Source organism: Leucoraja erinacea, chromosome 8, assembly GCF_028641065.1.
Source record: "Leucoraja erinacea ecotype New England chromosome 8, Leri_hhj_1, whole genome shotgun sequence".
Taxonomy (NCBI): Eukaryota; Metazoa; Chordata; class Chondrichthyes; order Rajiformes; family Rajidae; genus Leucoraja; species Leucoraja erinaceus.
This window is the reverse complement of record NC_073384.1, coordinates 16456968-16482193: the sequence shown is the minus strand read 5'-3', so window position 1 is coordinate 16482193 and position 25226 is coordinate 16456968. Positions and strand designations below refer to the sequence as shown.

Genomic DNA, 25226 nt, shown 5'->3' with positions numbered 1-25226 from the left:
AGCATGCCAATTTGATCGATAAAGACAAGGCTTCCATAAGGTATACCTCTACGACTATGATAGGGGTACATTGCTGAAGATGATTGGGTTATGACCAACATATCCAGATCCGACAGGAGGAGAAATTTCCAATGACCTCCACAGGGTGGAGAATCAATTCCAATGTTGTCAGAAGACTGAGAGGTGAGAGGTTTGCACAAAGCTGGGTGTCAGGGTGGGCCTTGAGCCAGAATGCAGGGAAGCTCCAGATTGATGTGGACCGGTTGAGGGTATGAGCAGAGAGAGGGACGATCAGGGGGATGTAGATCAGCAGGAGATAATCCACTCAGTGGCAATAATAGGAAGACAGACAAGGAAAACTGGAAAACTCAATGCAGCATCTCTGGTGGAAAGGATTATGTGATGTTTCGGGTTGCGACCTTTCTACAGACTGAGAGTTAGGGGAAAGGGGAACGAAAGATACAGACAGTACTTAGCACAAAAGAATGAAAGATAAGCAGAAAGCAACAATAATTAAATAAATGTGGCGCCCACAATCATTGACTGTGGGATAGGTTAATACAGGTTAATACGAGATAATACAGGCAGTGGAACTCAACAGGATGACAGTAAAACTAGTGTGATAACTAGGATGGGAGAGGGATGCAGAGAAAGGAAATGCAAGGTTACTTGAAGCTAGAGAAATTCATATTCATACCGCTGGTTTATTGGCTGCCCAAGCTAAATAAGCGCTGCAGTTCCTCCAATTTATGTTTGGTCTCACTCTGACAATGAAAGAGGCCCAGGACTGAGAGGTCAGTGTAGGAATGGGAAGGGGAGTTAAAGTGTTTGACAACCGGGAGATCATGTAGGCCGAGGCGGGCTGAACTAAGTCCTGAAACGTCACCTATTCCTTTTCTCCAGAGATGCTGCCTGACCTGCTGACTTACTCTAGCTTCTTACTGCACCCGTCTTCTGTTTAAATCAGCATCTGCAGTTCCTCCCTACATAATAATAGGAAGGTTGATAGACTGGTAAAGGGGAGGTGCAACAAGACCTGGTGCAACGCACCCATGTGCATTGTTGCTGATGGTGCAAGCTTGTTGCAGGTGCAGCGAGTGGCAGGGAGGCAAATGGTCTGATGGCTTCAGAATGAGATGATTGGACTAATGGAGCAGGGATGCTTTGCTGCCATCTCTCAGGATCATTGAGAGATGAGCATTATGGACAGGATATTCTACTTCTCCAAACAACATCATTATAATGGAAGTTCTACTTGCTGCATTTACCTTTGCCAGATGTCTGCCCATCAGAATATCTGTGGGGTTAGAATGACTAGGATCTGCCAAAGTGAAGGTTTTAAGGTTGTTTAGTTTAGAGATACAGCGCGGAAACAGGCCGTTCGGCTCATCGAGTCCGCACCGACCAACGATCCCCACACATTAACACTACCCTACACACACCCATGGACAATTTACACCAAACCAATTAACCTGCAAACCTGTACGTCTTGGGAGGAAACCAACACGGGGAGAACATACAAACTCCGCACAGATAGCACCCGTAGTCAGGATCAAATATGGGTCCCTGGCACTGCAACCGCTGTAAGACTGCTGTGCCCAATGCACTGGGACCAAAATTGTGTTCAGTATTCTAGGTGTGGCCTCGCCAACACCCTGTATAATTGCAACAAACTTCCGTACTTTTAAACTCCAATTTTCTATGCAATGAAGGCATTCACGCAATTTGTCTTCATTACTACTTGTGTGATCTGCCAGTTAACTTGTATTGATTCGTGCATTATAACACCGCCATCCCTTTAAACTTCATTTATTTGCAATTGCTCAACATTAAAATGTTCTTAAGGTGGCACGGGATTGAGTGTTTGCGTGCTCTTCCTAGAGAGACTACTAAACCTTAAGAATTGAATGTTTGCAGTCTGGTCATCCCATAACAGGAAGGATAGGTATGTTTTGGGAAGGGTGCAGAAAAAGTTTTCCAGCTACCACCTAGATTAGCAGGTATTAGCTATAAGGAGAGGTTGGACTAACGTGGATTTCTTTCCCTGGAGATTCGGAAGTTGAGGGGAGATCTGATAGAAGCACATCAAAACTTTCTTCATTAATATATAGAGGACCCTACTGAAGGTTGCAACACTGGACCTCCTCTTAGGAACTGTGGTAGGGCAAGTGGCGGGAGTGCCCGTGGGGGAGAACTGTGAGAGCAGTTGCCATAATTCCCTTTCACAGTAGTTACGGAGAAAGATAGGAGTGGTCCTCAAATTAAAGTCTTAAATAGGGCTGAAGCTGATTTTGATGCCCTTCGGCTGAAACTTGCAGATGTTGGGGACATGCTGAACTTTGTAAGCCTTCTGAGGAAGTAGAGGCATTGATGTGCTTTCTAGGAGATGTGCGGGTTCCGTTTCTTTACATAGAGAGTGGTGGAGGCATGGCTGCCAGAGGTGGTGGTGGAGGTAGATTCAATAATGTTGTTTAAGATTATTTTAGACAGGCACATGGTTATGTATGTAATGGAGGGATATGGATCCCTTGCAGGCTGAGGAGATTAGTTTATCTTGGTATCATTTTCACCACAGACTGAGAGCTTAAGGGTTTTGTGCTGTATTGTTCTGTGTTCCATGTTCTATGTCCCTCAGCTGAAACTAGCAGCAGTTTGTTTGATACTGTTCTGTGCAACTATAATATCTTGGGCGCATCAAACTGTCACCTGCAGATAGGCACAAAATGCTGGAGTAACTCAGCAGATTTGGCAGCATATCTGGAGAAAAGGAATCAGTGACACTTTTGGTCGAGACACTTGTTCAGACAGAGAGCCGGAGAGGTGGGAACTCGAGAGATGAAGAGGTACAGAACAACTCAGAGCCGGTAATGATGACTCAAGAAAGATGGTGTCCACAATGGTCCATTGTTGGCTTGAAAGAGATGACAATGAAATGATACAAACAGTGAAACTAGCAGGATCTCTAGGGTGGGAGAGGGACAGAGAGAGAGAGGGAAGGCAAGGGTTACTTGAAATTAGAGAACTCCCTGCTCAAGCAAAATATTAGGTGGTGTTCCTCCAATTTGCGTGCGGTTTCAGTCTGACCTGCAGGTGTTGATGGGGAGGGAGACAAACAGTTGGATGCATTTTGTAAGCTTCAGAATGATCATTAAGGTCATTGCTATTTTTTCCTCTAAGATACAAATTCTCCGATCCTCATCCAATCCCCGAGGCTGGAGCGTGTCACTGAGGGTCACACAGCACGGCTACGGTGCTCCATGGAGAACGCTGAAGTGGGAAACACTGACGTCCACTGGTACCGAGAACTACCCGGGCAGGACATGGAGTGGGTTTTAACACACGAGGCAGGAGGCAGCATACGAAGGAGACCAGGCTTCACTGAGCGGTTCCAGCCGTTCAAAGACGTCTCAAACAGCAGCTTCATCCTGACGGTCACAAACGTGATGCTCAATGACTCTGCTGTCTATTACTGCACAGTGTGGGGAGATATCAGCGAGAACGGGACCCAGGTCATTGTGATCAGCAGGGACATCGACAGGAATGTGACTCAAGTGAAGTCAACCAGTGGAGAGAAATCCAAGGTTGAGTATGACCTGAATGAAATCAATGAGGTGACATCTTGGAATTATCCAAATGTGACTGACGATGAACTGAACAGAAATGCTTCCAAACAAACTCCAGGCACCGAAGAAGTAGCTTGGACAGGGAATGAGCAAAACCTAACAAGTGGAAAGAATTTAGCGAGCGAGGACGAGTTCAGCAGGCCAATATTTTGGATTGTCAAAGAGCTGGATGGAACTAATGGAAAGATATCCACGATTGGAAATGATATGAATGGAGAAGGTGGAGAGAGACCCCGAAGTGGGACTGAGCTGAAGTTATCCAGCGATGAATCAGAAAAAAATACAACCAATGGAGGCATTTCCAGGAGTGAGAATATGATGATTAATACTGATCAAGATTCATCCGGGAGTGAGCAATATCAAAATGGTGGCACGTTATACCCTCAGTTAACCATTGGGAACAAATCAGGGGATCTCTACAAACAAAATGTGAGCAATGGTAAGTCGCCCATTTCTCAGAATAATCAAAATGAGAGCCCTGGCGATACTGGGCAGATGGGGAATGGGACAGATGGGACCAGTGAAGAGATATCCGGAGATGGGAATGTGCTAAATAGAACTGTTGACGAGACAGCCGTGGAAGGGAATGGGCTTAATGGATCTGGTGACAGGACATCCCGGGATGGGGACAAGCTTAATGGAATGGATAGAGAGATGTCCATGGATGGGAATGGGCTTAATGGGACTAGAAGTGAGATATCCGTGAATGGGAATAAGCCTATTGGAGCAGATGGAGAGATATCCAAGAACGGGAACGAGTTCAATAGAACTGTGGATGGGAATGAGGGAACTGGCGGAGAGATATCCGGGGATGGAAATCAGGTCAATGAAACTGCTGGAGAGATATCCATGGATGGGAATGAGATAAATGGAACAGATGAAGAGATGTCTGGAGATGGTCATGAGTTGAATCCATCTACTGGAAAAATATCATGGACTTCAAAGCACTGGAATAAAAAAAAAGAATCAGCTGAGATTAGCAAAAAAAATTATCAAGCAAGTGGTTTGATATTCGGGAATAGACTAAGTGAAGTCGCTGACGAGAGATCTTGGGGTTTGAATAATTTGAATGAAAGTGGGGGAAGATATAATCAAACCAAGCGAGAGATGATAATGAACACCAATGAGCTGAATAGAAAGAATGGAGAGATACCAAAAAATGGGAATGCATGGAACACAACCAGCTATGGGATTTCCAGGGTTGGGAAGAAAGTGAAAATAATCAGTTACACAATATCCAACAATGCTTCAAAAGAAAAGGCAAAGCGTGGGAATAATCTGAATGAAAACACAAGGGAAAAATCGAGGATTGGGAACAAGGTGAAACCAACATCAAAGGAAACATCAAGGATTGACACTCATGAAAGTGGAACTGCTGGAAAGGTTTCACAGGTTGCGGCCCATATGAGTGAAAAAAGGGGTGAGATATCAGATACTGGGGTGAACTCAGGTGCATCTAGTGACCAGACTTCATGGATTGGGAATGCAGTGAATGGATCCAGTGATAAGACTCCATGGATTGGGAATGCAGTGAATGGATCCAGTGATAAGACTCCATGGATTGGGAATGCGGTGAATGGATCCAGTGATAATACTCCATGGATTGGGAATGCGGTGAATGGATCCAGTGATAAGACTCCATGGATTGGGAATGCGGTGAATGGATCCAGTGATAAGACTCCATGGATTGGGAATGCGGTGAATGGGTCCAGTGAGAATACCACACATATTGGAAATGTGGTGGATGGAACCCGTGATGAGACTCCATGGATTGGGAATGCGATTAATGGATCCATTGATGAAACTCCATTGATTGGGGACGTGGTGAATGAATCTCACGAAGAGAGTCCATGGATTGGGAATGTGATGAATGGATCCCATGCAGAGACTCCATGGATTGGGAATGTATTGAATGTGTGCAATGATAGTTCACAGATTGGGAATGCGGTGCATGGATCCAATTATAGTTCACAGATTGGGAATGTGGTGAATGGATCCCATGAGGAGACACCGTCGATTGGGAATGTGGTGAAAGGATCCAATAATGCGAGTGCGCATGGATTGGGGCTGTGGTGCATGGATCCAATGATAGTGCACACCTTGGGAATGTGGTGAATGGATCTAATAATGAGAGTGCACGGATTGGGAATGTGGTGCATGGATCCCATGAGGAGACACCATCGATTGGGAATGTGATGAATGAGTGCAATGACAGTTCACAGATTGGGAGTGTGGTGCATGGATCCAATGATGAGAGTGCACAGATTGGGAATGTGGTGCATGAACCAAATGATAGTTCACAGATTGGGAATGTGATGAATGGATCCAATGATGAGAGTCCATGGATTGGGAATGTGGTGCATGAACCAAATGATAGTTCACAGATTGGGAATGTGATGAATGGATCCCATGAAGAGACACAATGGATTGGGAATGTGATAAATGGATCCAATGATAGTTCACAGATTGGGAATGTGGTGAATGGATCCAATAGTGAGAGTACATGGATTGGGAATATGGTTAATGGATCCAATGATAGTGCACAGCTTGGGAACGTGGTGAATGGATCTAATAATGAGAGTGCATGGATTGGGAATGCGGTGCATGGATCCCATGAGGAGACACCGTCGATTGGGAATGTGGTGAATGGATCTAATAATGAGAGTGCACAGATTGAGAAAGTGGCGAATGGACCCCATGAAGAGACTCCATGGATTGGGAATGTAATGAATGAGTGCAATGATAGTTCACAGATTGGGAGTGTGGTGCATGGATCAAATGACAGATCAAATATTAGGAATGTAGTGCATGAATCCAATGATAGTTCACAGATTGGGAATATGGTGAATGGAACCAGAGTTGAGACGTTATCGATTGCGAATGATGTGAATGGAGATGTTTCAGGCATTTTAAGTACTGGCCATTTGAATGTATCCAACAACACTGATCCTGGTGGAATTACTCGAGATGGATCTGTGTATGGGAATGAGCTAAACGGAACTGATGAACCTTTACTTTGGTTTGGGAATGAATCGCAAGGATCCAACAACGAAATACCAGGGAATGCATCCAAACAAAGTACAACCGATGGTGATGATTCCTGGAATACAAATCAGTTGAATGCTACTGATGGGAACATGGAGAGCCTTGTTAATGGTGAAGAGATTGCCAGGAATGGAAGTGAGCTCAATGGCACCGGTGAGGCAGTAGCATTGATTGGAACCAGAAGCCAATCGACCTTGGTTGGAAGTGATGGGAATGTAACGACTATAGATCGATCCGTAGTTGCGAACAAGCCCAGTGGAACTGGACAGAATCAAGTAATGAATGAAGTATATCCAAATAGATCAAATGAAAGCTTATCCCAGTACAAGAATGAACTAGAGGGAACCAATGATAAAATAGCCCAGACTGGGAAAGTTATCAATAGTGGTGAAATATCTGGCAATGTCTCAGTGCAAAACCTGACCACTGGGGAGACATCCTGGATTTGGAATGAGTTGGATGGAACCAGTGAAGAAACAGCCAGTAATGTAATGAAACAAAATAGATCCTGTGGTGATATGTTTTGCAACAAGGATCAGATGAATGGGACTTCTGAAGAGATGCCCAGGAATGGGAGTGAGTCTAATGGACCTTTTGTCAGGAGTCCATTGAATGAAATCAATGAAGATATAAACTGGAATGAAAAGAAACATAATGGTAAAATATCCAGGAACTTATCAGACCAATATGCTTCAGATTGGGTGATATACACCACTGAGAATGAACTGGGTGAGATGAATGGAAATTCATCATTGATTGAGAATCAGTCGGTTGGAGTCAGTGGAGAACTATCCAGGGATGATAATGAACTCAATGTGCCCAGTGAAGAGGGAAACAGAACTGAGCGAAATCAAACATGCGCAGAGATATCAGGTACTGGTAACAATGACACAAGAATGGGGAAGAAAGCAACTAATTACGCACTATCTAGAAAAGCATCCAAACAAAAAGTAAACAGTGGAAAATCATCGGCAATCAAGAATAGTCCGAGCAAAGCCAATGGAGGGGTGTCAAAAGCCGGGAGTAAAACGATTGGAGCCAAACATGCACAGTCAGTGAGTCAGCAGAAAATGAATGGGAAAGGTGATGAGAAGCCAAATAGTGGGAAAATGCAGAGTGAAACTCAAGGAGAAATACCGTGGAACAAGATGGAATTGAATGGGACCCAGGAAGAGATGGAAGAAATTGGGAATAAGCAAAATATTACCAATGATACGGCGTCTTCAATTGAGAATGAGGTGAACATAACCGATAAAAATACTTCCAAGAATGGAAATAATCAAAATGATTCCTTGAGTGTGAATGAACTGAACAGAATGGGTGGAGAGCTGAAAGGAGTTGGTGACAAGATATACATCAACACATCTAAACCGAATATAACTCATGGGGATGCTTTCTGGAATGGAAATCAGTTGAATGGAACCACTGAAGGTACAGCCACAGGTGGGAGCAAAGTGAATGGAGCCAGTGGGGAGGTAGCCAAGAATGGGAATGAGCTGACTCCAACAAGCGGAGATAAATCATCCACTGTAGCCAACAGTGACATTTCCAGAAACGTTTCTAATGTTAAGGCAGTGATCAGAGAGGCATCGAGCTTCAGGAATAATCATGTGAGCATTAGACAAATAACCTGGAATGGGACTGAGCCGAGTGGAACTGAGGAAGAAACTTCACGGAATGAGCATGAACGGGATAGAAAAGGCGAGGCATCCAGTATCAGGTTCATGAAAAATGAGGACATTTCAATCAGATCCTGGAATGAGAGTAAACTGTCTGGAACCAGCGATGACGTCTCCTTGATAGAGAGGCAGATGAATGGAGCTGCTTATATAATGCCCAGGACTGAGAAACGATCGAAAATAACCAGTTACAAAATTACTCGAAATACGTCTAAACAAAAGGCAGCAATTGGAGAAGTCTCCAGGACTGGGAAAGAAAGTAAAACCAATGACAAGATATTTATGTCGTATGAAACCAATGGCTTATTGTCCAAGAATATGAATGAAGTGGCTGGAAGTGTATCAAAAACTGGGATTAAGGTGAATGAAACTGGCCAAGAGACGGCCAGGAATGCATTCAAACGGAACATCACCAGGGGAAACATCTCCGGGATTGGGAATGACTTAAATGCAAGCACTGAAAATGTGTCCACAAAGAAGAGTGTGCAATACATGAACTATGGAGAGGCTTCTAAGAATGAAAAGGAACTGAAAGGGACGGATGGAACCAAATCCTGGATTGGGAATGATTTACTGGGGGACAATGAAGGGCCATCTCGCTTCGGCCCCAAGCTGAGCGGAACACAGGGAGGGATCTCCTGGAGTCGGAGTGAGAAAGTTCAGCCTGAAGAGTCATCTAGGAGCGGGGAGAATGAGACTGGAATTAATGGCGAGGAATCCAGGAATGAGACTGAATGGACCGTGACCACTGAAGAGATCAGCCGAAACGGAACTGAGCCCACTACCGCAAGTATGTGCAATTCATCTTTCCTTCCTAAAATACAGGGACGGTAGTGTAGTGGTCAGGTTACTGGACTAGCAGCCAGGGACATGAGTTCAACCCCCACCTTGGGAGTTGCTTAACATAAATTCAGAAAAATAAAAATGCCAAGAAATTAAAAAGTCTCAGTGGGGACAATCGCAAACCTCCTGGATTGTTGAAAAAAGCCGATTGCTGCATTCTCCCCCTTCAGGGAAGGTAACCTGTAGCCGGCACTCCAAGTGTGGCTCTCAGTAGTCTCCTCTGATGGGGGATGGACAATAAGTCCCAGTATTCCCAGCGCAGTCCATATCCCCGATCACACAGAGCAAGTGCTCCAAGTAAGAGCTAGTGAAGCTGCCGAGTGGCCTCAGGAACATCTGCTCATTTCATTTCCTTCCACTTTGATATCACAGTTGGCAAATATCCATTATGCAGCCTCTGACCAAATTGCTCTAAAACATCCACAAGGCTCTTCAGTACAATAATGATTAACGATTTAGACACACCAACCATGATGGACAAATAATATGTTTCCAACATGGTGTGTGATTTGGAGGAGAAGCTGCAGGTGGTGGCGTTTGCATGCACTTGCTGTCCTGAGGTTGTGTGGATGTAGGAGGTGCTATCAGACTAGCCTGGGCAAATATATCTCAGTGAAGTACTTGACCCGAGTCTACTCACCTATCAACAAAAACATGCCTCTGATCTGACTGTAACCTTAACACCACTGTCCTGACATGCCCATGCTTATCAAGAATCTATCCTACCATTGCCTCAAAAATATTGAAGCATTACTTCCTCAGCCCTGTAAGGAAGAGAGTTGTATTGATATTGATTTGTTATTAACATGTGTAACAAGATGCAGTGAATAACTTTGATCCAAAGACCCTAAACCCTCTTGGAGAAATAATTATGTCCTATCTCCTCCTGAAATGCGCAATGCTATATGTTTCAACAGTGACCCCCTAGTTTTAGATTCTTCCTCATGAGGAAATATCATCTCCATGTCCATCCTGCCACCACCCCTCTCATATCATAACCAGTACTGTATGCAACACTCCAGGCATGATCTCACCAGTGCCATATATAAATAAGGCATAACCTCCCATCTGTTGTGTTAAATTTACCTCACAATAAACTGAGATATTCTGTTAGCTTTCCTAATTACTTGTTGCACTTTCCTATTAGCCTAGTGTGAACCAACTATCGGTATACCACAATCCCACTGCATCTCAGAGCTCTGCAATCTGTCGCAGTTATGAACATTGTTATTATTTCTTCAGCAATAATGAAGAGCTTCACAATTTCCCATATTATCCTCCATTTGCCAGATATGTGCCCGCTCACTTAACTCATCGATATCTCTTCACTGCATGTCTATATCCTCTCACAAACTTACTTTCCTGTCTATCTTTGAGTCACCAGCAAATTTGGCAGCAACACCTTGGGCACCTTCAACCAGTTTTAAAAAATTGACGATTCAGCAGCGAACCCTGTGACACACCACGCATTACATCATGCCAACCCAAGAATGACATCATTTACGTCACTCTGTTTCCTGTGAGCCAGCCAACCTTCTGGCCATGCCAATATATTAAATCCATTACCACGAGTTTTAATTTCCACAGTAACCTTTGAAGTAGAACCTTATCAAATGCTTTCTGGAAATCTAGTTTCATAGAAACATAGAAACATAGAAAATAGGTGCAGGAGTAGGCCATTCTGCCCTTCGAGCCTGCACCGCCATTCAATATGATCATGGCTGATCATCCAACTCAGTATCCTGTACCTGCCTTCTCTCCATACTCCCTGATCCTGTTAGCCACAAGAGCCACATCTAACTCCCTCTTAAATATAGCCAATGAACTGGCCTCAACTACCTTCTGTGACAGAGAATTCCAGAGATTCACCACTCTCTGTGTGAAAAATGTTTTTCTCATCTCGGCCCTAAAAGATTTCCCCCTTATCCTTAAACTGTGACCCCTTGTTCTGGACTTCCCCAACATCGGGAACAATCTTCCTGCATCTAGCCTGTCCAACCTCTTAAGAATTTTGTAAGTTTCTATAAGATTAATACATTAACCAGATCCCATTGATCCATATGTTATTTCTTCACAAAACTCCAAGAAATTAATCAAACATTTTTTTTTACACACAGAACCATGTTGCCTGGCTGATAATCTTGAGTTTTCTTAAGTGCCCTGAAATAGTATTGTTAATAACACAGTGGCACAGTGGCGCAGAAATATATTTGCTGCCTTATAGCGCCAGAGACCCAGATTTGATCCTGACTATGGGTGATGTCTGTACCGAGTTTGTATGTTCTCTCTGTGACCTGCATGGGATTTTTCCGGGAGCTCTAGTTTCCTCCCACACTGCAAAGATGTGGAATTTTGTAGGTTAATTGGCTTCGGTAAAATTGTAAATTGTCCCTAGCGTGTAGGATAGTGATAGTGCATGGGGGATCACTGGTCGGTGCTGATCTGCGGGGTGGAAGGGCCTGTTTTTGCACTGTATCTCTAAACTAAACAAAAGTAAACTAACATCTAACATTTTCCCTTTGGCAGATGTTCTTTAACCGGCCTGTAGGTTTCCTGCTTTCTGTCCAAACTAATGGAAACTCTCCTGAATCTGGGCAGATTTTGAAATATCTCAGCAGCCTCTTGTCAATCTGTTTTAATCTGGGGACAGTTATCCTGCAGCACCAACTATTTGCTAAGCATCACTTCCCTGGTTAATACGATTCTCCTGAGTTCTTCCCTCCCTTCCAATTCCTGACATAGAACTATTTCTGGGATCAATGTTGAGAGGCCTGATGCAAATTACCTGTTTAATTCCTTGTTATTTATTTATTGTCCATTCTCAATTCCCCGATCCGATTTTCCACAGGACCAAATGTCAACGTGTTAAATCATTCCTTTCGCAAACATCTGCAGAACCGCTTGCTTTGTAACTGCAGTGCATTTTGTGGTTGGCACACACCATAGTCGTGGTGAGATAAAAATGGAGGGTGTCCTAATGTTCAACGGTATTGAGTGTTGTGGGAGCTGTACTTGTGCAAGCAGGTGGAGGGTGTTCCATCACTTTCCTAACTTGCCCCTTGTACATGCTGGAAAACATTTGTCAGGTCAGGAGAGAATCATATGCCCAACTTCTGACCTGCTCCTGGAGTCACAGTGTTTATGTGGTCGGTAACCCCAGGATGTTGATGGTGGGAGGCTCAGCAATGGTAATGCACTGAAGTCAAGGTGAGATGGTTAAACACTCCCTCTTTTTGGAGATGGTCATGACCTAGAACTTTGCTGCCAAAGTCCTACTTACTACCTATCAGTGCATGCCTAAATGCTGTTTGGGTCATTGATGGAGCAACTGAAGATGGTTGGGGACCCAGGACACTGCCCCAATGAACTCCTGCAGTGATGATTGACCTGTACCTCCCACAACATCCTGCCATTGTGTGAGGAATGACTCCAACCACTGGAGCATTATCCCTTTGAATCCCATTGACCGGTTTTACCAGGGCTCCTCGATGCCGCACTTGGCGAAATGCTGCCTTGATGCTGGAAGGTGTCCCTCTCACCTCACCTCTGGAATTCAGCTCTTTGCTCCATGCTTGGACAGGCGGAATCTGGCATTATTCATATTTTACCTGGAAAATCAGTTTCTTCTGAATTGCCGAGACCAAGCGTAGACTAGTAGCAGGTTTTGTCGAACACTTACTTGCTGTGTGCCAAGGCGTGCTGGAGCTCTTGGTTGCTAACTATTTCAACTCCCCTTCCATTCCCCATATATTAACCTTTCTGTCTTCAGCCTCCTCCACTGCCAGAGTGAGGTCGCATGCAAACTGGGTGAACAGCTCCGCTTACAACCCAACATTATAAACATTGAATTATCCAAATTCAAGTAATGCATCTCTATCCCCACATCTCTTTCTCCCCCCATTGCATACACATTTTCCCCACCACCCCGTTACCATGTTTCTTTCAACTCCTCCTTGTGTTCATCTCCCATCTCCAAGTCCCTTATTTCTCTTTTATCCTTCCTGTGTATTCTTCCACCCAACTGCCAATCCACCCTTCTTCACTATATCCATCGCTCACTTTCAGCCTTTGCCCCACCCCTATGTCTCTCATCCAGCTTTCTCCCCTCTAGTGCGTTCATCTGAAGAAGGGTATTGACTCAAAACATCGACTGTTCATTTCCCTCCGCAGATACTGCCTGATGTACCGAGTTCCTCCAGCAGTTTTTTTTTGTTCAAGATTCCAGCACCTGCGGTTCCTTGTGTCTCCAGGGCATGAAATCAGTCTGGCCAATACCTGGCACCTAAACCGCTCCAACGCCTCGACTCTGAACCATCCCCAAGTGCCTCAGTCAGCACATTAATGGACATTGATGTCACTGTTGCTGAATGAACCAACTACTGATCTTTGATACTGGCCAAAATAAGCTGGCCTTCAACTTAAATGATCTGGCTTCTCCTCTGGTCCCAGATATGGACACTTGAGATACTTTCCCCAGTAGAATTTCCATCTTAACTCTTATCTAAGAGTCTAGAATATTGCTCAGAGGTGTGCGTTCAACTCTTACCAAGGCAGATGGAGAAATCAAATTGGAGGAATTTAATGCATCACATGAACACAAGAAAATATGCTGGAGAATTGCTTTATTATTGTCACATACAGAGAGATAGAGTAAAAAAACCTGGTTTTGTGTGCACTTCAGTCCAATTGCACTCTACATGAGTACATCAGGTGTTGCAAAAGAGTAAATAATGAGTGCAGCCTACAGCTGTAGAGCCACATAGGAAGTGCAGATAATAAAAACAAAATGCCAGTGCCACAATGAGGTAGATTGGAAGATCAGTGTTATATCCTTTTCAAACAAGACATCGGTTCAAGAGTCTGCTAACAGCCGAGAAGTTGCTTTTGAATGTGGTTTCTTCAAGCTTTCAAGTTTTTATAGATTTTTTTTTTCCGGATAGAGAGGGGAGAAGAGAGAATGACCAGTGTAAGTGGTCCTTGATAATGTGAAGCATTAAGTATATATGGAGTCAACGGCAGGGATGGAGGTGGTTGGTTTGCATGATGGACTGGGCTACGTCCACAACTCTCTACAGTTTCTTTGCATTCATTGTGATCATGGCTGATCAATGCTAGCCTCAATTCTCAACTCTACCCATCCCCCATAACCCTCAACTCCTTGATCATTCAAATATTTATCTATCTCCACCTTAAATCTACTAATCTGGTATCCACCACCTTTGGGGGCAGTGAATTCCAGAAGTTAACTGATTTCTCAGAGGAAATGTCTGCACATCTCAGTTTTAGATGATCAGCACCTTATTCTGCAGAGAAGAGAAAAGAGATTACAGATGCTGGAATATGGAGCAAAAACCAGAATTGATTCAGATGACCCGTTCCCTGGTGTTTTCCTTCCACACACACTCAATCCACCCAGTTTTCTCTCTTTCTTTCCCTTTCCCATTTCTACCACTCCCCCATTTGGTTCCCTCTGCCCATCATTTTGTTCCACATCATCTACCAGCCTCTGACTCACCCCTCCCCACTTTCCACAGCCTTCATGGACTGTTATGCACTGACGGTTTATCCTGTTCCCACAGTCCTGTTGTAAGGTCTCGATTCAAAGCATCAATCTACACCTCTTGTCACCTGACCTGCTGAGATCTTCCAGCTTTCTCGATTTAACCCGATATCTTGCAGTTATGTCCCTTTGTTCAAGACGGTCCAACAAATGGAAACAACCCAGCACCCAATCATAACCTTTCAAGACCTTATATGTTTGAATATGGTTACCCTTGTTCTTCTAAACTCCAGAGTATACAGATGTAAACTGATCAGCCTTCCTTAATAAGCCAACCTTCTCATCCTTTGAATTGGCGTGTGAATCTCCTGTATGCAGAATTCAATGCTACTTTATTCATTATTATGTAAGGGGAGCAAAACTGTGCACTGGTGAGGTATCACCAACACCTGGGACCTCTGGAACACAACCTCCCTATTCTTAAACTCCGACCCCTTTGCAATAAAGGCAAATGTGCCATTTTCCCTTGTAGCTACCAGTTGGACTTGGCTACAGTATTAATTTGCTGTAATTCATGCACTAGAACACCATGATCCGTCTGAACTTCACCCATTTGCAGTCTCTCTTCATTTTGACAATATTCACCTTTTGATTCCTCTACCTGATGAGCTTGACCTTACACTTCCCCACATTTGAACATAAAACATGCAACAGTGCAGCACAGGAACAGGCCCTTCAGTCACAATGACTGTGCCGAATGCTAAATTGAGCTAATCTCTGCCTGCATATGGCTCCATTCCCTGCATATCCATGTCCCTATCTAAAAGCCTCCTAAATGTCATTATAGTATCTACCCCCACAACCACCCCTTCCTTCCCCGCTCATCTTTAAATTTTCGCCACTCTCATCTTAACGTTATGGCCTTTAGTCTTTGACATTTCCACCCTGGGAATAGGTTCTGACTGTCTACCCTAACGATGTCTCATAATTCTAAATCATAAATAATGTTATGTATATTTCATACATATTCACTGCTTCGATCAGATCTCCCCTCAGCCTCTGATGCTCCATTCAACTCCACTTGCCATTTTCATCGTTACTCATTCTGTCTAGATCCCGTTGCAAAATCACAATGGCCTCATCACCACATACCATCTATTTTTATCTTCCATTCATTTCACCTCAGGACCGTCTATATCTCTTGTTCTCCTTTTCCCTGACTCTCAGTCTGAAGAAGGGTCTCGACCTGCTGAGGTACTCCAGCCTTTTGTGTCTGTCTTCGATTTAAACCAGCATCTGTAGTTCCTCCCTACACATCTATTTTTGATTCATCAGTCGATATGGAAACATTCTGTCCCTCCTCCAGATTTTTTTATGGAAATAGTAAGCAATTGAGATTCAAGAACCGATCCCTGGGGTACTCCGCCAGCAACATCCATTCAGCCTGTAGAAGACCCATTTATTTCTAGTCTCTGATCCCTCCATGTCTACAAGTTTTCATACATGCAAACATACTTCCTCCAGGACCCTTGGTTCTTAATTCATGCACCTGCCTCTTACATGGTAGCTGGTCAAATGCCCTTTGGAAAGTTGAATACACTACAGCATTCAAGAACTGACTGGATGCGTGCTTGAATCATCCAGGCATACAAGGCAACAGATCAAACGCTGGAAGAGGGGAATAAACGGATGGGTGCCCACTGGTTGGCATGGACGTGGTGGGTCGAAAAGCTTGTTTCCATGCTGTATGACTCTATGACTATGACTTCAACCGGTTCCGTGCAGCAAATCTCCCTCTCCTCAATTTCATTCACTGCTCATCAAACCATGTTGACTAGGTTCTTATAATATTCAGCTTTCCCAAACAATTTGTTGTTTCCTTTGATTATTGACTCTGGCAGCTTGCCAACAAGAAATGATAGTTCCCTGCCTTCTGCCTTTGTCCCTTTTCAAATAAGGGAGTCACATTGTTTTCCAAATTTCCAAATTTCCAAATTTCCAGAATTTAATTATTTTTGTAAAATCTCTGCAAATGAGTCCACCATGTCTCCAACCATTTGCTTTAAACCTCTTGGGTTCATGCCATTGGGCCCTGGCGATTTGTACACTTTTAGCCTTTAATATTTTATCCCTTGTGATTGAGATTTGTTCAAGTTCTTCCCTGTTATTTGAAATTAGCCCCTCTGTTACCATATGGATATTGCAGTGCCCTTTATGGTGAAGACCGGTGCATAAAACGGAATTCAATTGATAAATAAACCTGGAATATGAGTTGATTTATAAATAAACATGTAATTAAAAAAAAAAGGATGGTCTCAGTAACTGTAACCACAAAACCACAATTGTTCCAAGAAGGCAACTGGTTCCCTCATGTCCTTCAGGGTGATAGCCACTGTCCTTACCTGGTCCAACTGGTATGTGACTCCAGAAATATCAATTAGTCACAGATTTATAGAGTCATACAGCAAAGAGTAGACCCTAGACCCTTCTGATGAAGTACCTATCTGTACTACTGGCATTTACCAGCACCTGGTCCATAGCCTTCACTGCCTTGGTGATTCAAATGCTCATTCGAATACTTTGTAAATACTCTGTGTCTTGCCCTTCAACAAACCATCAGACAGTGCATTTCAGATTCTAACCACCTTCTTGAGGGAACAAAATTCTTCCTCAGACCAACTCTAATCCTCTTTAAAAAGACACAAATTGCTGGTGTAACTCAGCTGGTCAGGCAGCATCTCTGGAAGACATGGATAGGTGACGTTTCGGGTCGGGACCCTGATTCTGCTAGGTGAGAGAAAGCTGGAAAAGAGGTGAGGGCAGGACAAAGACAGGCGAATGATGGGTGGATACAGGTGAGGGGGTTGATTGATAGATGGGTGGACAAAAGTCAGAGATGGAAAGAAGTGGACAAAGTCCAGAGATGAAAGGAAGCCAAAAGGTTGTAAGATGAGGAGTGAAGACGAGTGAATTGTGAAGCAAGAGGAAAGGATAGAGGTGGAAGGGGGAGGGGAAAAGGAGGTGAAATCGTGAGACCAAAGTGGGGAGCACAGGGAAGAGAGGATGGAGAATAGTGAGGTGCAGATGAAGTAGTCATCTAAAATGGGAGAATTCAATGACAATACCTTAAAATCTCTTACCTGCTCAACCTAAACCTATGTCCCTGAGACTTAAACACTTCCGCCATGGGGAAAAGTTTCCTATTATCTACCCTATCTTTGCCACAAAATGTTCTCTACCTTGTTCAGCTACCCCGCTCATTCTCCACCACTCTAGCACAAACAAACCTAATCTATCCAGTCTCCCTCTAACTGAATCGTTCCATCATAGGGATCATTCTGGTGAATCCGCTTTGTACTTTCCACTGCAATCAGACTCTGGATGGCCCCTAACCGGAAAGGCCTACCAATTTAAGGGCAATTAAGAATGAGCACTAAATGTTAATCGATCCAGCACCACTCACTTCTCCCAAGCAACCAGGAGTGGTAATAATGTCTTGGTGACCGCTCGGTAGCCGAGGGGTTTACACAGTGTTACACGACAGAGACCTAGAACTAAACCTGAGCTGGTGTTGCAATGATGCCCAGCAGTTGTGTCAGACAGTTACAAACTGTCCTTTGGCACGATGAGGATAGAGAAGGAGTTCTCCCCCATGATGGCCTATGTTTATCCCCTGCATGCAAGGCCAAACACATATCATGGGATAGTATTTAGTGGGCAAGTTATCTTGAACCTGGGCAACACAGTGGCATAGCGGTAGCACTGATACCTCACAGTGCCAAATGGTTTTGACACTGACTATGGGTCTGTACAAAGTTTGTACGTTCTCCTGTGACCGCGTAGGTTTCCTCTGGGTGCTTTGTTTTCCTCCCACACTCCAAAGACTTTCAGGTTTGTAGGTTAATTGGCTTCTGTAAATTGTCCCTGGTGTGAAGGATAGTTCTGGTGTGTGGGGTGATCGCCGGTTGGCGTGGAGTCTGTGAGCCGAAGGGCCTGTTTACATGCTGTATCTCTAAAGTTTAAAGGCCAAAGTCTATCTGCCACAGTAACTGCACACAATCACTCTACTTATCTTGTGTATAAGGGTGTGTTGGACCACACAGTAATGCATCTGGTAGAGAGGCCCAGGATCAATCCTCTATTAATCCCTACATTCGACTTCGGATGGTGTTGTGCGGCGTTTGCACGCTCACCCTGTGACTACATTGGGTTTCCCTCGGGCAATCCAGTTTCCTCTCACAACCAGGAGACACAGGGTTGATGGGTTAATTAGTTACTGTAAATTATCCCCCATTGGTGGGTTAGTGGTGAAATCTAGAGGGAGTTGATGAGAATGTGGGGAGAATAAAATGGGGTTAATGTAGGATCAGTTTGTGGGGGATCGATGGTCAGCACAGACTCAATGGGCCGAGGGGCCCATTTCAGTCCTGTATCTCTCTATGATTCTGTAACACCAGAACATGAATAGAAGCAGGAGTTGGCAATTCAGCCCGCATACTTGCTCCAACATTCAGGACGATCATCCTTAACTTTGACATTAATTTCTTGCTCTGGATTTCCACAGTCTCTACAAACTCCAGATGGGTTGACAGTCCTAGAGTGGGGATGTGTTTTCTCCTAGTGCCCATTGCTGAGTTGTCTCTATCTACTTGTGTTACAGGTGCCTGGAATTCACATCTGGTCCCAATTCTCCTGGTCTCTTTCCTGGGAACGCTCTTCTTCCTCCTGGCTATTCTCCTTGTCGTTCTGCTCTATGTCAAAGGGTTGGCGTGCTTCAGCAGAGAGGCAACACATCACAGGTAAACACATGGGATTATCCCCTCACCCATAACCACGCAGGATCTCTCTCTCCTCATAGGTAACCATATGGGGATCACTCACCTGTCAGGTAAACATCGCCTCAGGATTAAAGGACTTACCTGTAGAAAGCAGATGAGGAATTTCTTTAGTCAGAGGGTGGCAAATCCATGGAATTCGTTGCTACAGACAGCTGTGGAGGCTAAGTCAATGGATATGCTTAATGCAGCTTGATAGATTCTTGATCAATAGTGGTGTCAGAGGTTATGGTGCGAAGGTAGGAAAATGGGGTTGAGAGGGAAAGAAAGGTTAGCCATGATTGAATGGCGGAATAGACTTGATGGGCCGAGTGGCCTTATTCTGTTCCTGGAACTTTCGAGCCCATGAGATCACTCCCCTCACACTCAGGTAACCACGGGATCATTCTCCTGGCACATAACCACATGGGATCCTTCACTGATATTTCCCCTCACAGCTAAACATCCAGTCTCAGTGTTTTTTTTCCAGTTAATTATAGATTCTTGGGCCTCCCACTGGTGGAAGGGACTGTATTCGAGAGGATTTTTCAGGATAGGATTTTCATGCATTTATAAACCATTTAAACATCAATATAGAACGACCTGCCAGAGGATGTATTTGTGGCAGGTACTATAACAACATTTAAAAGACATTTCAACAAATACTTAGATAGGAAGTGTTTCGAAACATATGTGCCAAATGCAGGCAAATGGGATTAACTTAGATGGGGAGGTACACAAAAATGCTGGAGGAACTCAGCGGGTGCAGCAGCATCTATGGAGAGAAGGAAATAGGCGACGTTTCAGGCCGAAACCCTTCTTCAGACTGAGACTGAGCTTAGATGGGGATCCTGATCGAGTTGGGCCAAAGGACTTGTTTCCGTGCTCTATGATTCTATGACTAAGTGTATGCGCTAATTAGGGACAATCAGCATGGCTTTGTCTGCGGCAGGTCATGTCTTACAAACTTCATTGAACTTTGAGAATGCGATAAAGGTGATCAATGAGTGTAGGGCATGTTGTCGACATGGATTTTCAAGTTCCTCATGATCCAGAAGACAAAGATGTACGGGGTCACGATGATTTGGTAATTTAGATTCAGAACTAGATTACTCATGGAAAGCTCATGGAGCTTTGTGGTGGAAAGGTGTTACTCTGGCTGGAGATCTGTGACCAGTGGAGTTCCACAATGATCTGTGCTGAGACAATTGTTTGTCAGATATGTGAACAAACCTTTAGTCAGGTTGGTTAATAAGTTTGCATACGACACTGATGGTTACTAGGGTCACGGACAGTGAGGAAGGCTGTCAAAATATACAGCGAGTTATAGATCAGCTGCAAAAATGAGCGGAGAAATGGCAGATTAACTTGAGTTGAAGTAATTGAGAGGTATTGCACTTTAGGAGGTTGATTGTAAGGAGAAAGTATAGGTAATAGGAAGACCCTTAATAACATTGATATACAGAAGGATCTTGAGGTCCAAGTCCATAACACCCTGAAAGTGTCAACATGCAGACAGAGTGGTGAAGACAAATTGTATGCTTGCCTTCATTAGTTGGAGCACTGAGTAGAAGAGTCAGGAAGTCGTAATGCAGCGTTATGGAATTTTGATCAAAACGCATTTGGAGAATTGCATGCAGTTATGATGAGCCTATTACAGGAAGGATGAGGAGGCTTTGGAGAGAGGATGCAAAAGTGGTTTACCAGTGGTTTGCCTGGACATGGGGCTATTAACTACAAGGAAAGGATGGACAAACCTGGTTTGTATTTTCTGGTACTCCAATCAACGAAGACCTGGTAGAAGTATATAAAATGATGAGACACATATATAGTGTAGAACATCAGAAACATTTTTGTTCTGGATTAGAGGACATAATTCGGGACTATGCCCTCTAGTTAAAGATGTTAAATACTAGATAACTTTGCTTTAAGGTGAGAATGGCAACATTTAAAGTAAAGAGGAGTCTTTTACTCAGAGAATAATGGATGCCTGGAACGCATTGCCATGGCTGGAGGTGGAGACAGATTTTAAAATGTTTTTAGATAAACAGGGAATGGAGAGACATGGATCAGATGTAAGCAGAAGAGATTAATTGGCATCATGATTGGTACAGATACTGTGGGGCCAATAGACCTATTCTGTGGTGTATGTTCTAAGTTCCATGTTTCTCTGTAAGCAAGACCAACAAAAAATACCTGTTGACTTCATCTGCCATCACCTTGCATTCCATGAATAGTATCCCAGAGTTACTTTCTATATCATTTTTCTTTTTTACCTTTCTGGAAAAACCAACATTTAACATTCCTGACTATCTTTCTCTTATACTCTAACTTTTCCTTTATTCACATTTCCCTAATTAATCTTTTTTAATCATTCTTTGTGGAGAAAGTAAATAAGAATAATCTTCTATCCTGTCTCCTGTCTTTGCCAGGGGTGGTGAGGGCAATCTTCCAACCTGCATTCTGTTCTTGCCATATTGTATGGGTTTGCTTTCAGTAATTTATATTTAAATTTCACTAAAGCATAGAAGGTGGGACATCCACTCCGAAATTTCATTTATCATCGGAATGCATTGAGAAACAGAATTGACATCTCCATTTTATTAACACAACATGTAAATAATGTAATTTAATGTACGTTCTCCCCGTGATCTGCGTGGGTTTTCACCGAGAACTTCGGTTTCCTCCCACACTCCAAAGACGTACAGGTTTGTAGGTTAATTGGTTGATTAATTGGCTTGATTAAAAAAAAGTAAAATTGTCCAAGTTGGCGATATGCAGAGTACTGTCCTGCCGACCACAAAATTCAGAAGATTCAGAAGGTTTAATGGTTAATTTCAGAGACATAGAAGTGATTAAAAAAAATTAATGATGTGACCAGATTAAACTATAGTCTTTTTCCATTGTTAAACACTTCAGTAATCCTTATTTATTTTATAACAAACAGGTTACATTAAGCTAATCCGCTTCACCAGTTGCATGTACATTGTTGCTTAGGTGATGATTATAATCTTAGAGTTAATGGCACTAGGTCCAGTTGGGTAGGGGAGCGAGGGTGGTGGGCATTTGCTGTAACAGCTTGTGACAATACGAGATGCTGCATATGACAAGACCATTCTAGAAATATTTTTTTCCAGAGAAAGATGCCCGTGTAGTTGGTCTCCTCCTCTCTTCCTAGCCAGAGTTTGCTTCCCTTCCCATCATGATATGATGTCACATGTGGGATAGGTTAATCTCTCAGCATTGCAAACATCGATGGGTGGAGACCAAGGATTCTCTGCATGGGAAGTGGATCCCATGTTGTTTTTCTGAGTTCAACTTGAGCACTAACCCAGTCTAATGTGATAGGCAACATACATCACCATTATAATTGATCGGTAGAGGTTATTAATACCCATGCAGGAGTCAAGACCAGTTGGTAGGTCTGTTTTATGTGGGTTACTTGAAGTCACAGCTGACCAGTGATTTGCACCCCATGCTGACTGAATTACAACAGCACTCATTTGTTCTACAAAAGGGAGACACTAGATCGATGGACTGAACTGTCTTCCACTGCGCTGCTACCATTTTGTGATTCTGGAATAATTTCATCACTGAATAATCTCCATTCAGCTAAATGGCAGCAAAATTAAGGCGTGGATTTATTGTAAGATGCAATGTTGCATTAGGAGGATTGGCTGTATCCTCAACATGGCCAATGAGGAACAGTCAGAGCTGCACTTTGGTTTAGGAGCTGAGTGTGGGGGAGGTGCCAGGGGAAGGGCGGGGCAAGTGGAGTGAGGAAAGGGGATTGAAAGAGAGAACGGGATAGAGGAAGATAAAGGGGTGGGGGGAGAAAGGGGAAGAAGAGAGATATGGAATGGAGAGTGAGAAAGGAGGATGGAGAGAGAAAAGGGGGATGGAGACAGATAAAAATGGTGGAGAGAGATAAAATGTGGTGGAAATAAAGGGTTGAAGAAAGAGGGAAAGGGTGGAGAGAGAGAAAAGGTGGAGAGGCCAAAGCGATGGAGAGAGAGAGAAAGTGATGTAGAGAGAAAGGACTAGGAGAGATAAAGATGGAAAAGGAGAGAGAAAATGGGAATGGAGAGAGCAAAAGGGTGGAGAAAAAAGTGGTCAAGAGAGAAAGAGGAATGGAGAGGTGATATGGAGAGAGAAAGGGGAAAGGTGAGAAATGGGAAAAAGAGAGCAAAAGAGTTGAAGGGGAGAGAAATGGGAATGGGGAAGGAAGATTGAAAAGGTGAAGTGGGGCATTTGGAGAGGGCCATGTCTACTGGTTCCCCTTTCACTCAACCCCTTGTCCATCTATCATTCTCCCTTTCCCCAGAATGTGAAGCCATTGAGTCCACTATGAAGTCCGTCCTTTCCTTTAATTTTGGCAGCGTTTTCCAGGCACCCATCACTCTCTGAGTAAAGGCGCCTGCACATCTCCTTTAAATGTTGCCCTTCCTGTTCACCTTAAACCTATGTCCTACTGTCTTTGAATGGGCCCAGACCTTTAACTTTGATTTCCTCTTTCACTACAGTGCAGCAGATCTCATGCAACAGGATCCACGATAGATGTTCGACAAGGCACGTTGATTCCAGGCGATGCTCGGCCCTCACCATGTCCCATCGTGTGTCTAGATTATTCTGTACCGGGAGACCCCTCTCTCTGGGGGTTGCTACGGTAAAAATGGACTCCTGCTACCTTCACCATCACTTCTGCAGTCTGACATCGGAGGTGATGCAATGAATAATTTCACTGGCATTAATGGGTATAATGTCTCACCAGAGCAGAACATTCAGGTATTAAACAGGTCAAATTCCCAGTGTAGTTTATTTGCAGTTTGTTACCTGCTCTCTCTATAATTCATAAAAAGCTTTATGATTGGATTAAAAAAATAGAACTATCTCAAAATTTGGCAGATGCCAAGATCAATGTATGGCAGGGTTATAAAATGGGAGTTTATAGATGACCAGTTTTTTGTAAATATCTGAAGAAAGAACATGAAGACAACCCCAGGTACCACATACACATGCGGACATGAGTCAACTCTTTACCTGCAGTTACTCAAGTTAACAAGAACTGTGGCGATAATCTACTTGCAATCTACATCTTCCCTCTCCTTAACAATTTGGCTTACTGAAGAACGCCCGGTAAAGGAACTTTGATCTTTTATGGATCTATTATGATTTTATAATATTTTATGAATTCTGAACAGACGGCTGCAGAGGTATATAGACGGGGACAAACATCGAGGCCGAAGAAGAGTTCGGAACCGAAACTTCACCTATTCACATTCTCCAGGGTTACACCAGCACCTTGTATTTTTCCTTGGTAAACCAGCATATGCAGTTCCTTGCTTTCACAAACACACACACACCGGTATTCCAGGCACAAGTGCAGTTTTCTTCCTCATGCACACACATGTGCACACGCGCATATGCGCGCAGTAGAAACACACACACTCTCATACCAATATACAAATGCATTGGCCGCACCGACCAGCGATCCCCGCACATTAACACTATCCTACACACCATAGGGACAATTTACACGTGGTGGAATGAATTACAATCAGTATAAGAGGTATTTAGATGAGCATTTACTGAGTATAGAAGTTGGGATGTAATGTTAAAATTGTACAAGGCATTGGTGAGGCCAATTCTGGAGTATGGTGTACAATTTTGGTCGCCTAATTATAGGAAGGATGTCAACAAAATAGAGAGAGTACAGAGGAGA

At 43.6% G+C, this 25226-nt stretch overlaps 2 protein-coding genes across 2 annotated transcripts in view; both read left to right on the top strand.

Moving 5' to 3' along the window:
* The window catches only part of LOC129699357 (uncharacterized protein DDB_G0290685-like), a 13612-nt gene extending 7874 nt beyond the window's left edge, over positions 1-5738 (top strand). The window contains exon 3 of the mRNA XM_055639060.1: positions 3178-5738. Coding sequence (XP_055495035.1) covers positions 3178-5738 — 2561 coding nt within the window. The remainder of the gene's footprint in view (positions 1-3177) is intronic.
* Positions 5708-25226, top strand: LOC129699356 (probable cyclin-dependent serine/threonine-protein kinase DDB_G0292550). Its single transcript, XM_055639059.1, has 3 exons — positions 5708-9137; positions 19351-19489; positions 24028-25226. The coding sequence occupies exons 1-3, from the start codon at positions 5819-5821 to the stop codon at positions 24059-24061; spliced, it is 3492 nt and encodes a 1163-aa protein (XP_055495034.1). The 5' UTR covers positions 5708-5818; the 3' UTR covers positions 24062-25226.

What these genes read in the sequence shown, in the direction of transcription:
- LOC129699356 (XM_055639059.1), top strand. Translation starts at nt 5,819, where the DNA reads ATGAATGAGTGCAATGACAGTTCACAGATTGGGAGTGTGGTGCATGGA. An exon ending in AACTGAGCCCACTACCGCAA is followed by an intron (nt 9,138 to 19,350) that starts GTATGTGCAATT and finishes CTTGTGTTACAG; the next exon opens with GTGCCTGGAATTCACATCTG. An exon ending in AGAGAGGCAACACATCACAG is followed by an intron (nt 19,490 to 24,027) that starts GTAAACACATGG and finishes CTTTCACTACAG; the next exon opens with TGCAGCAGATCTCATGCAAC.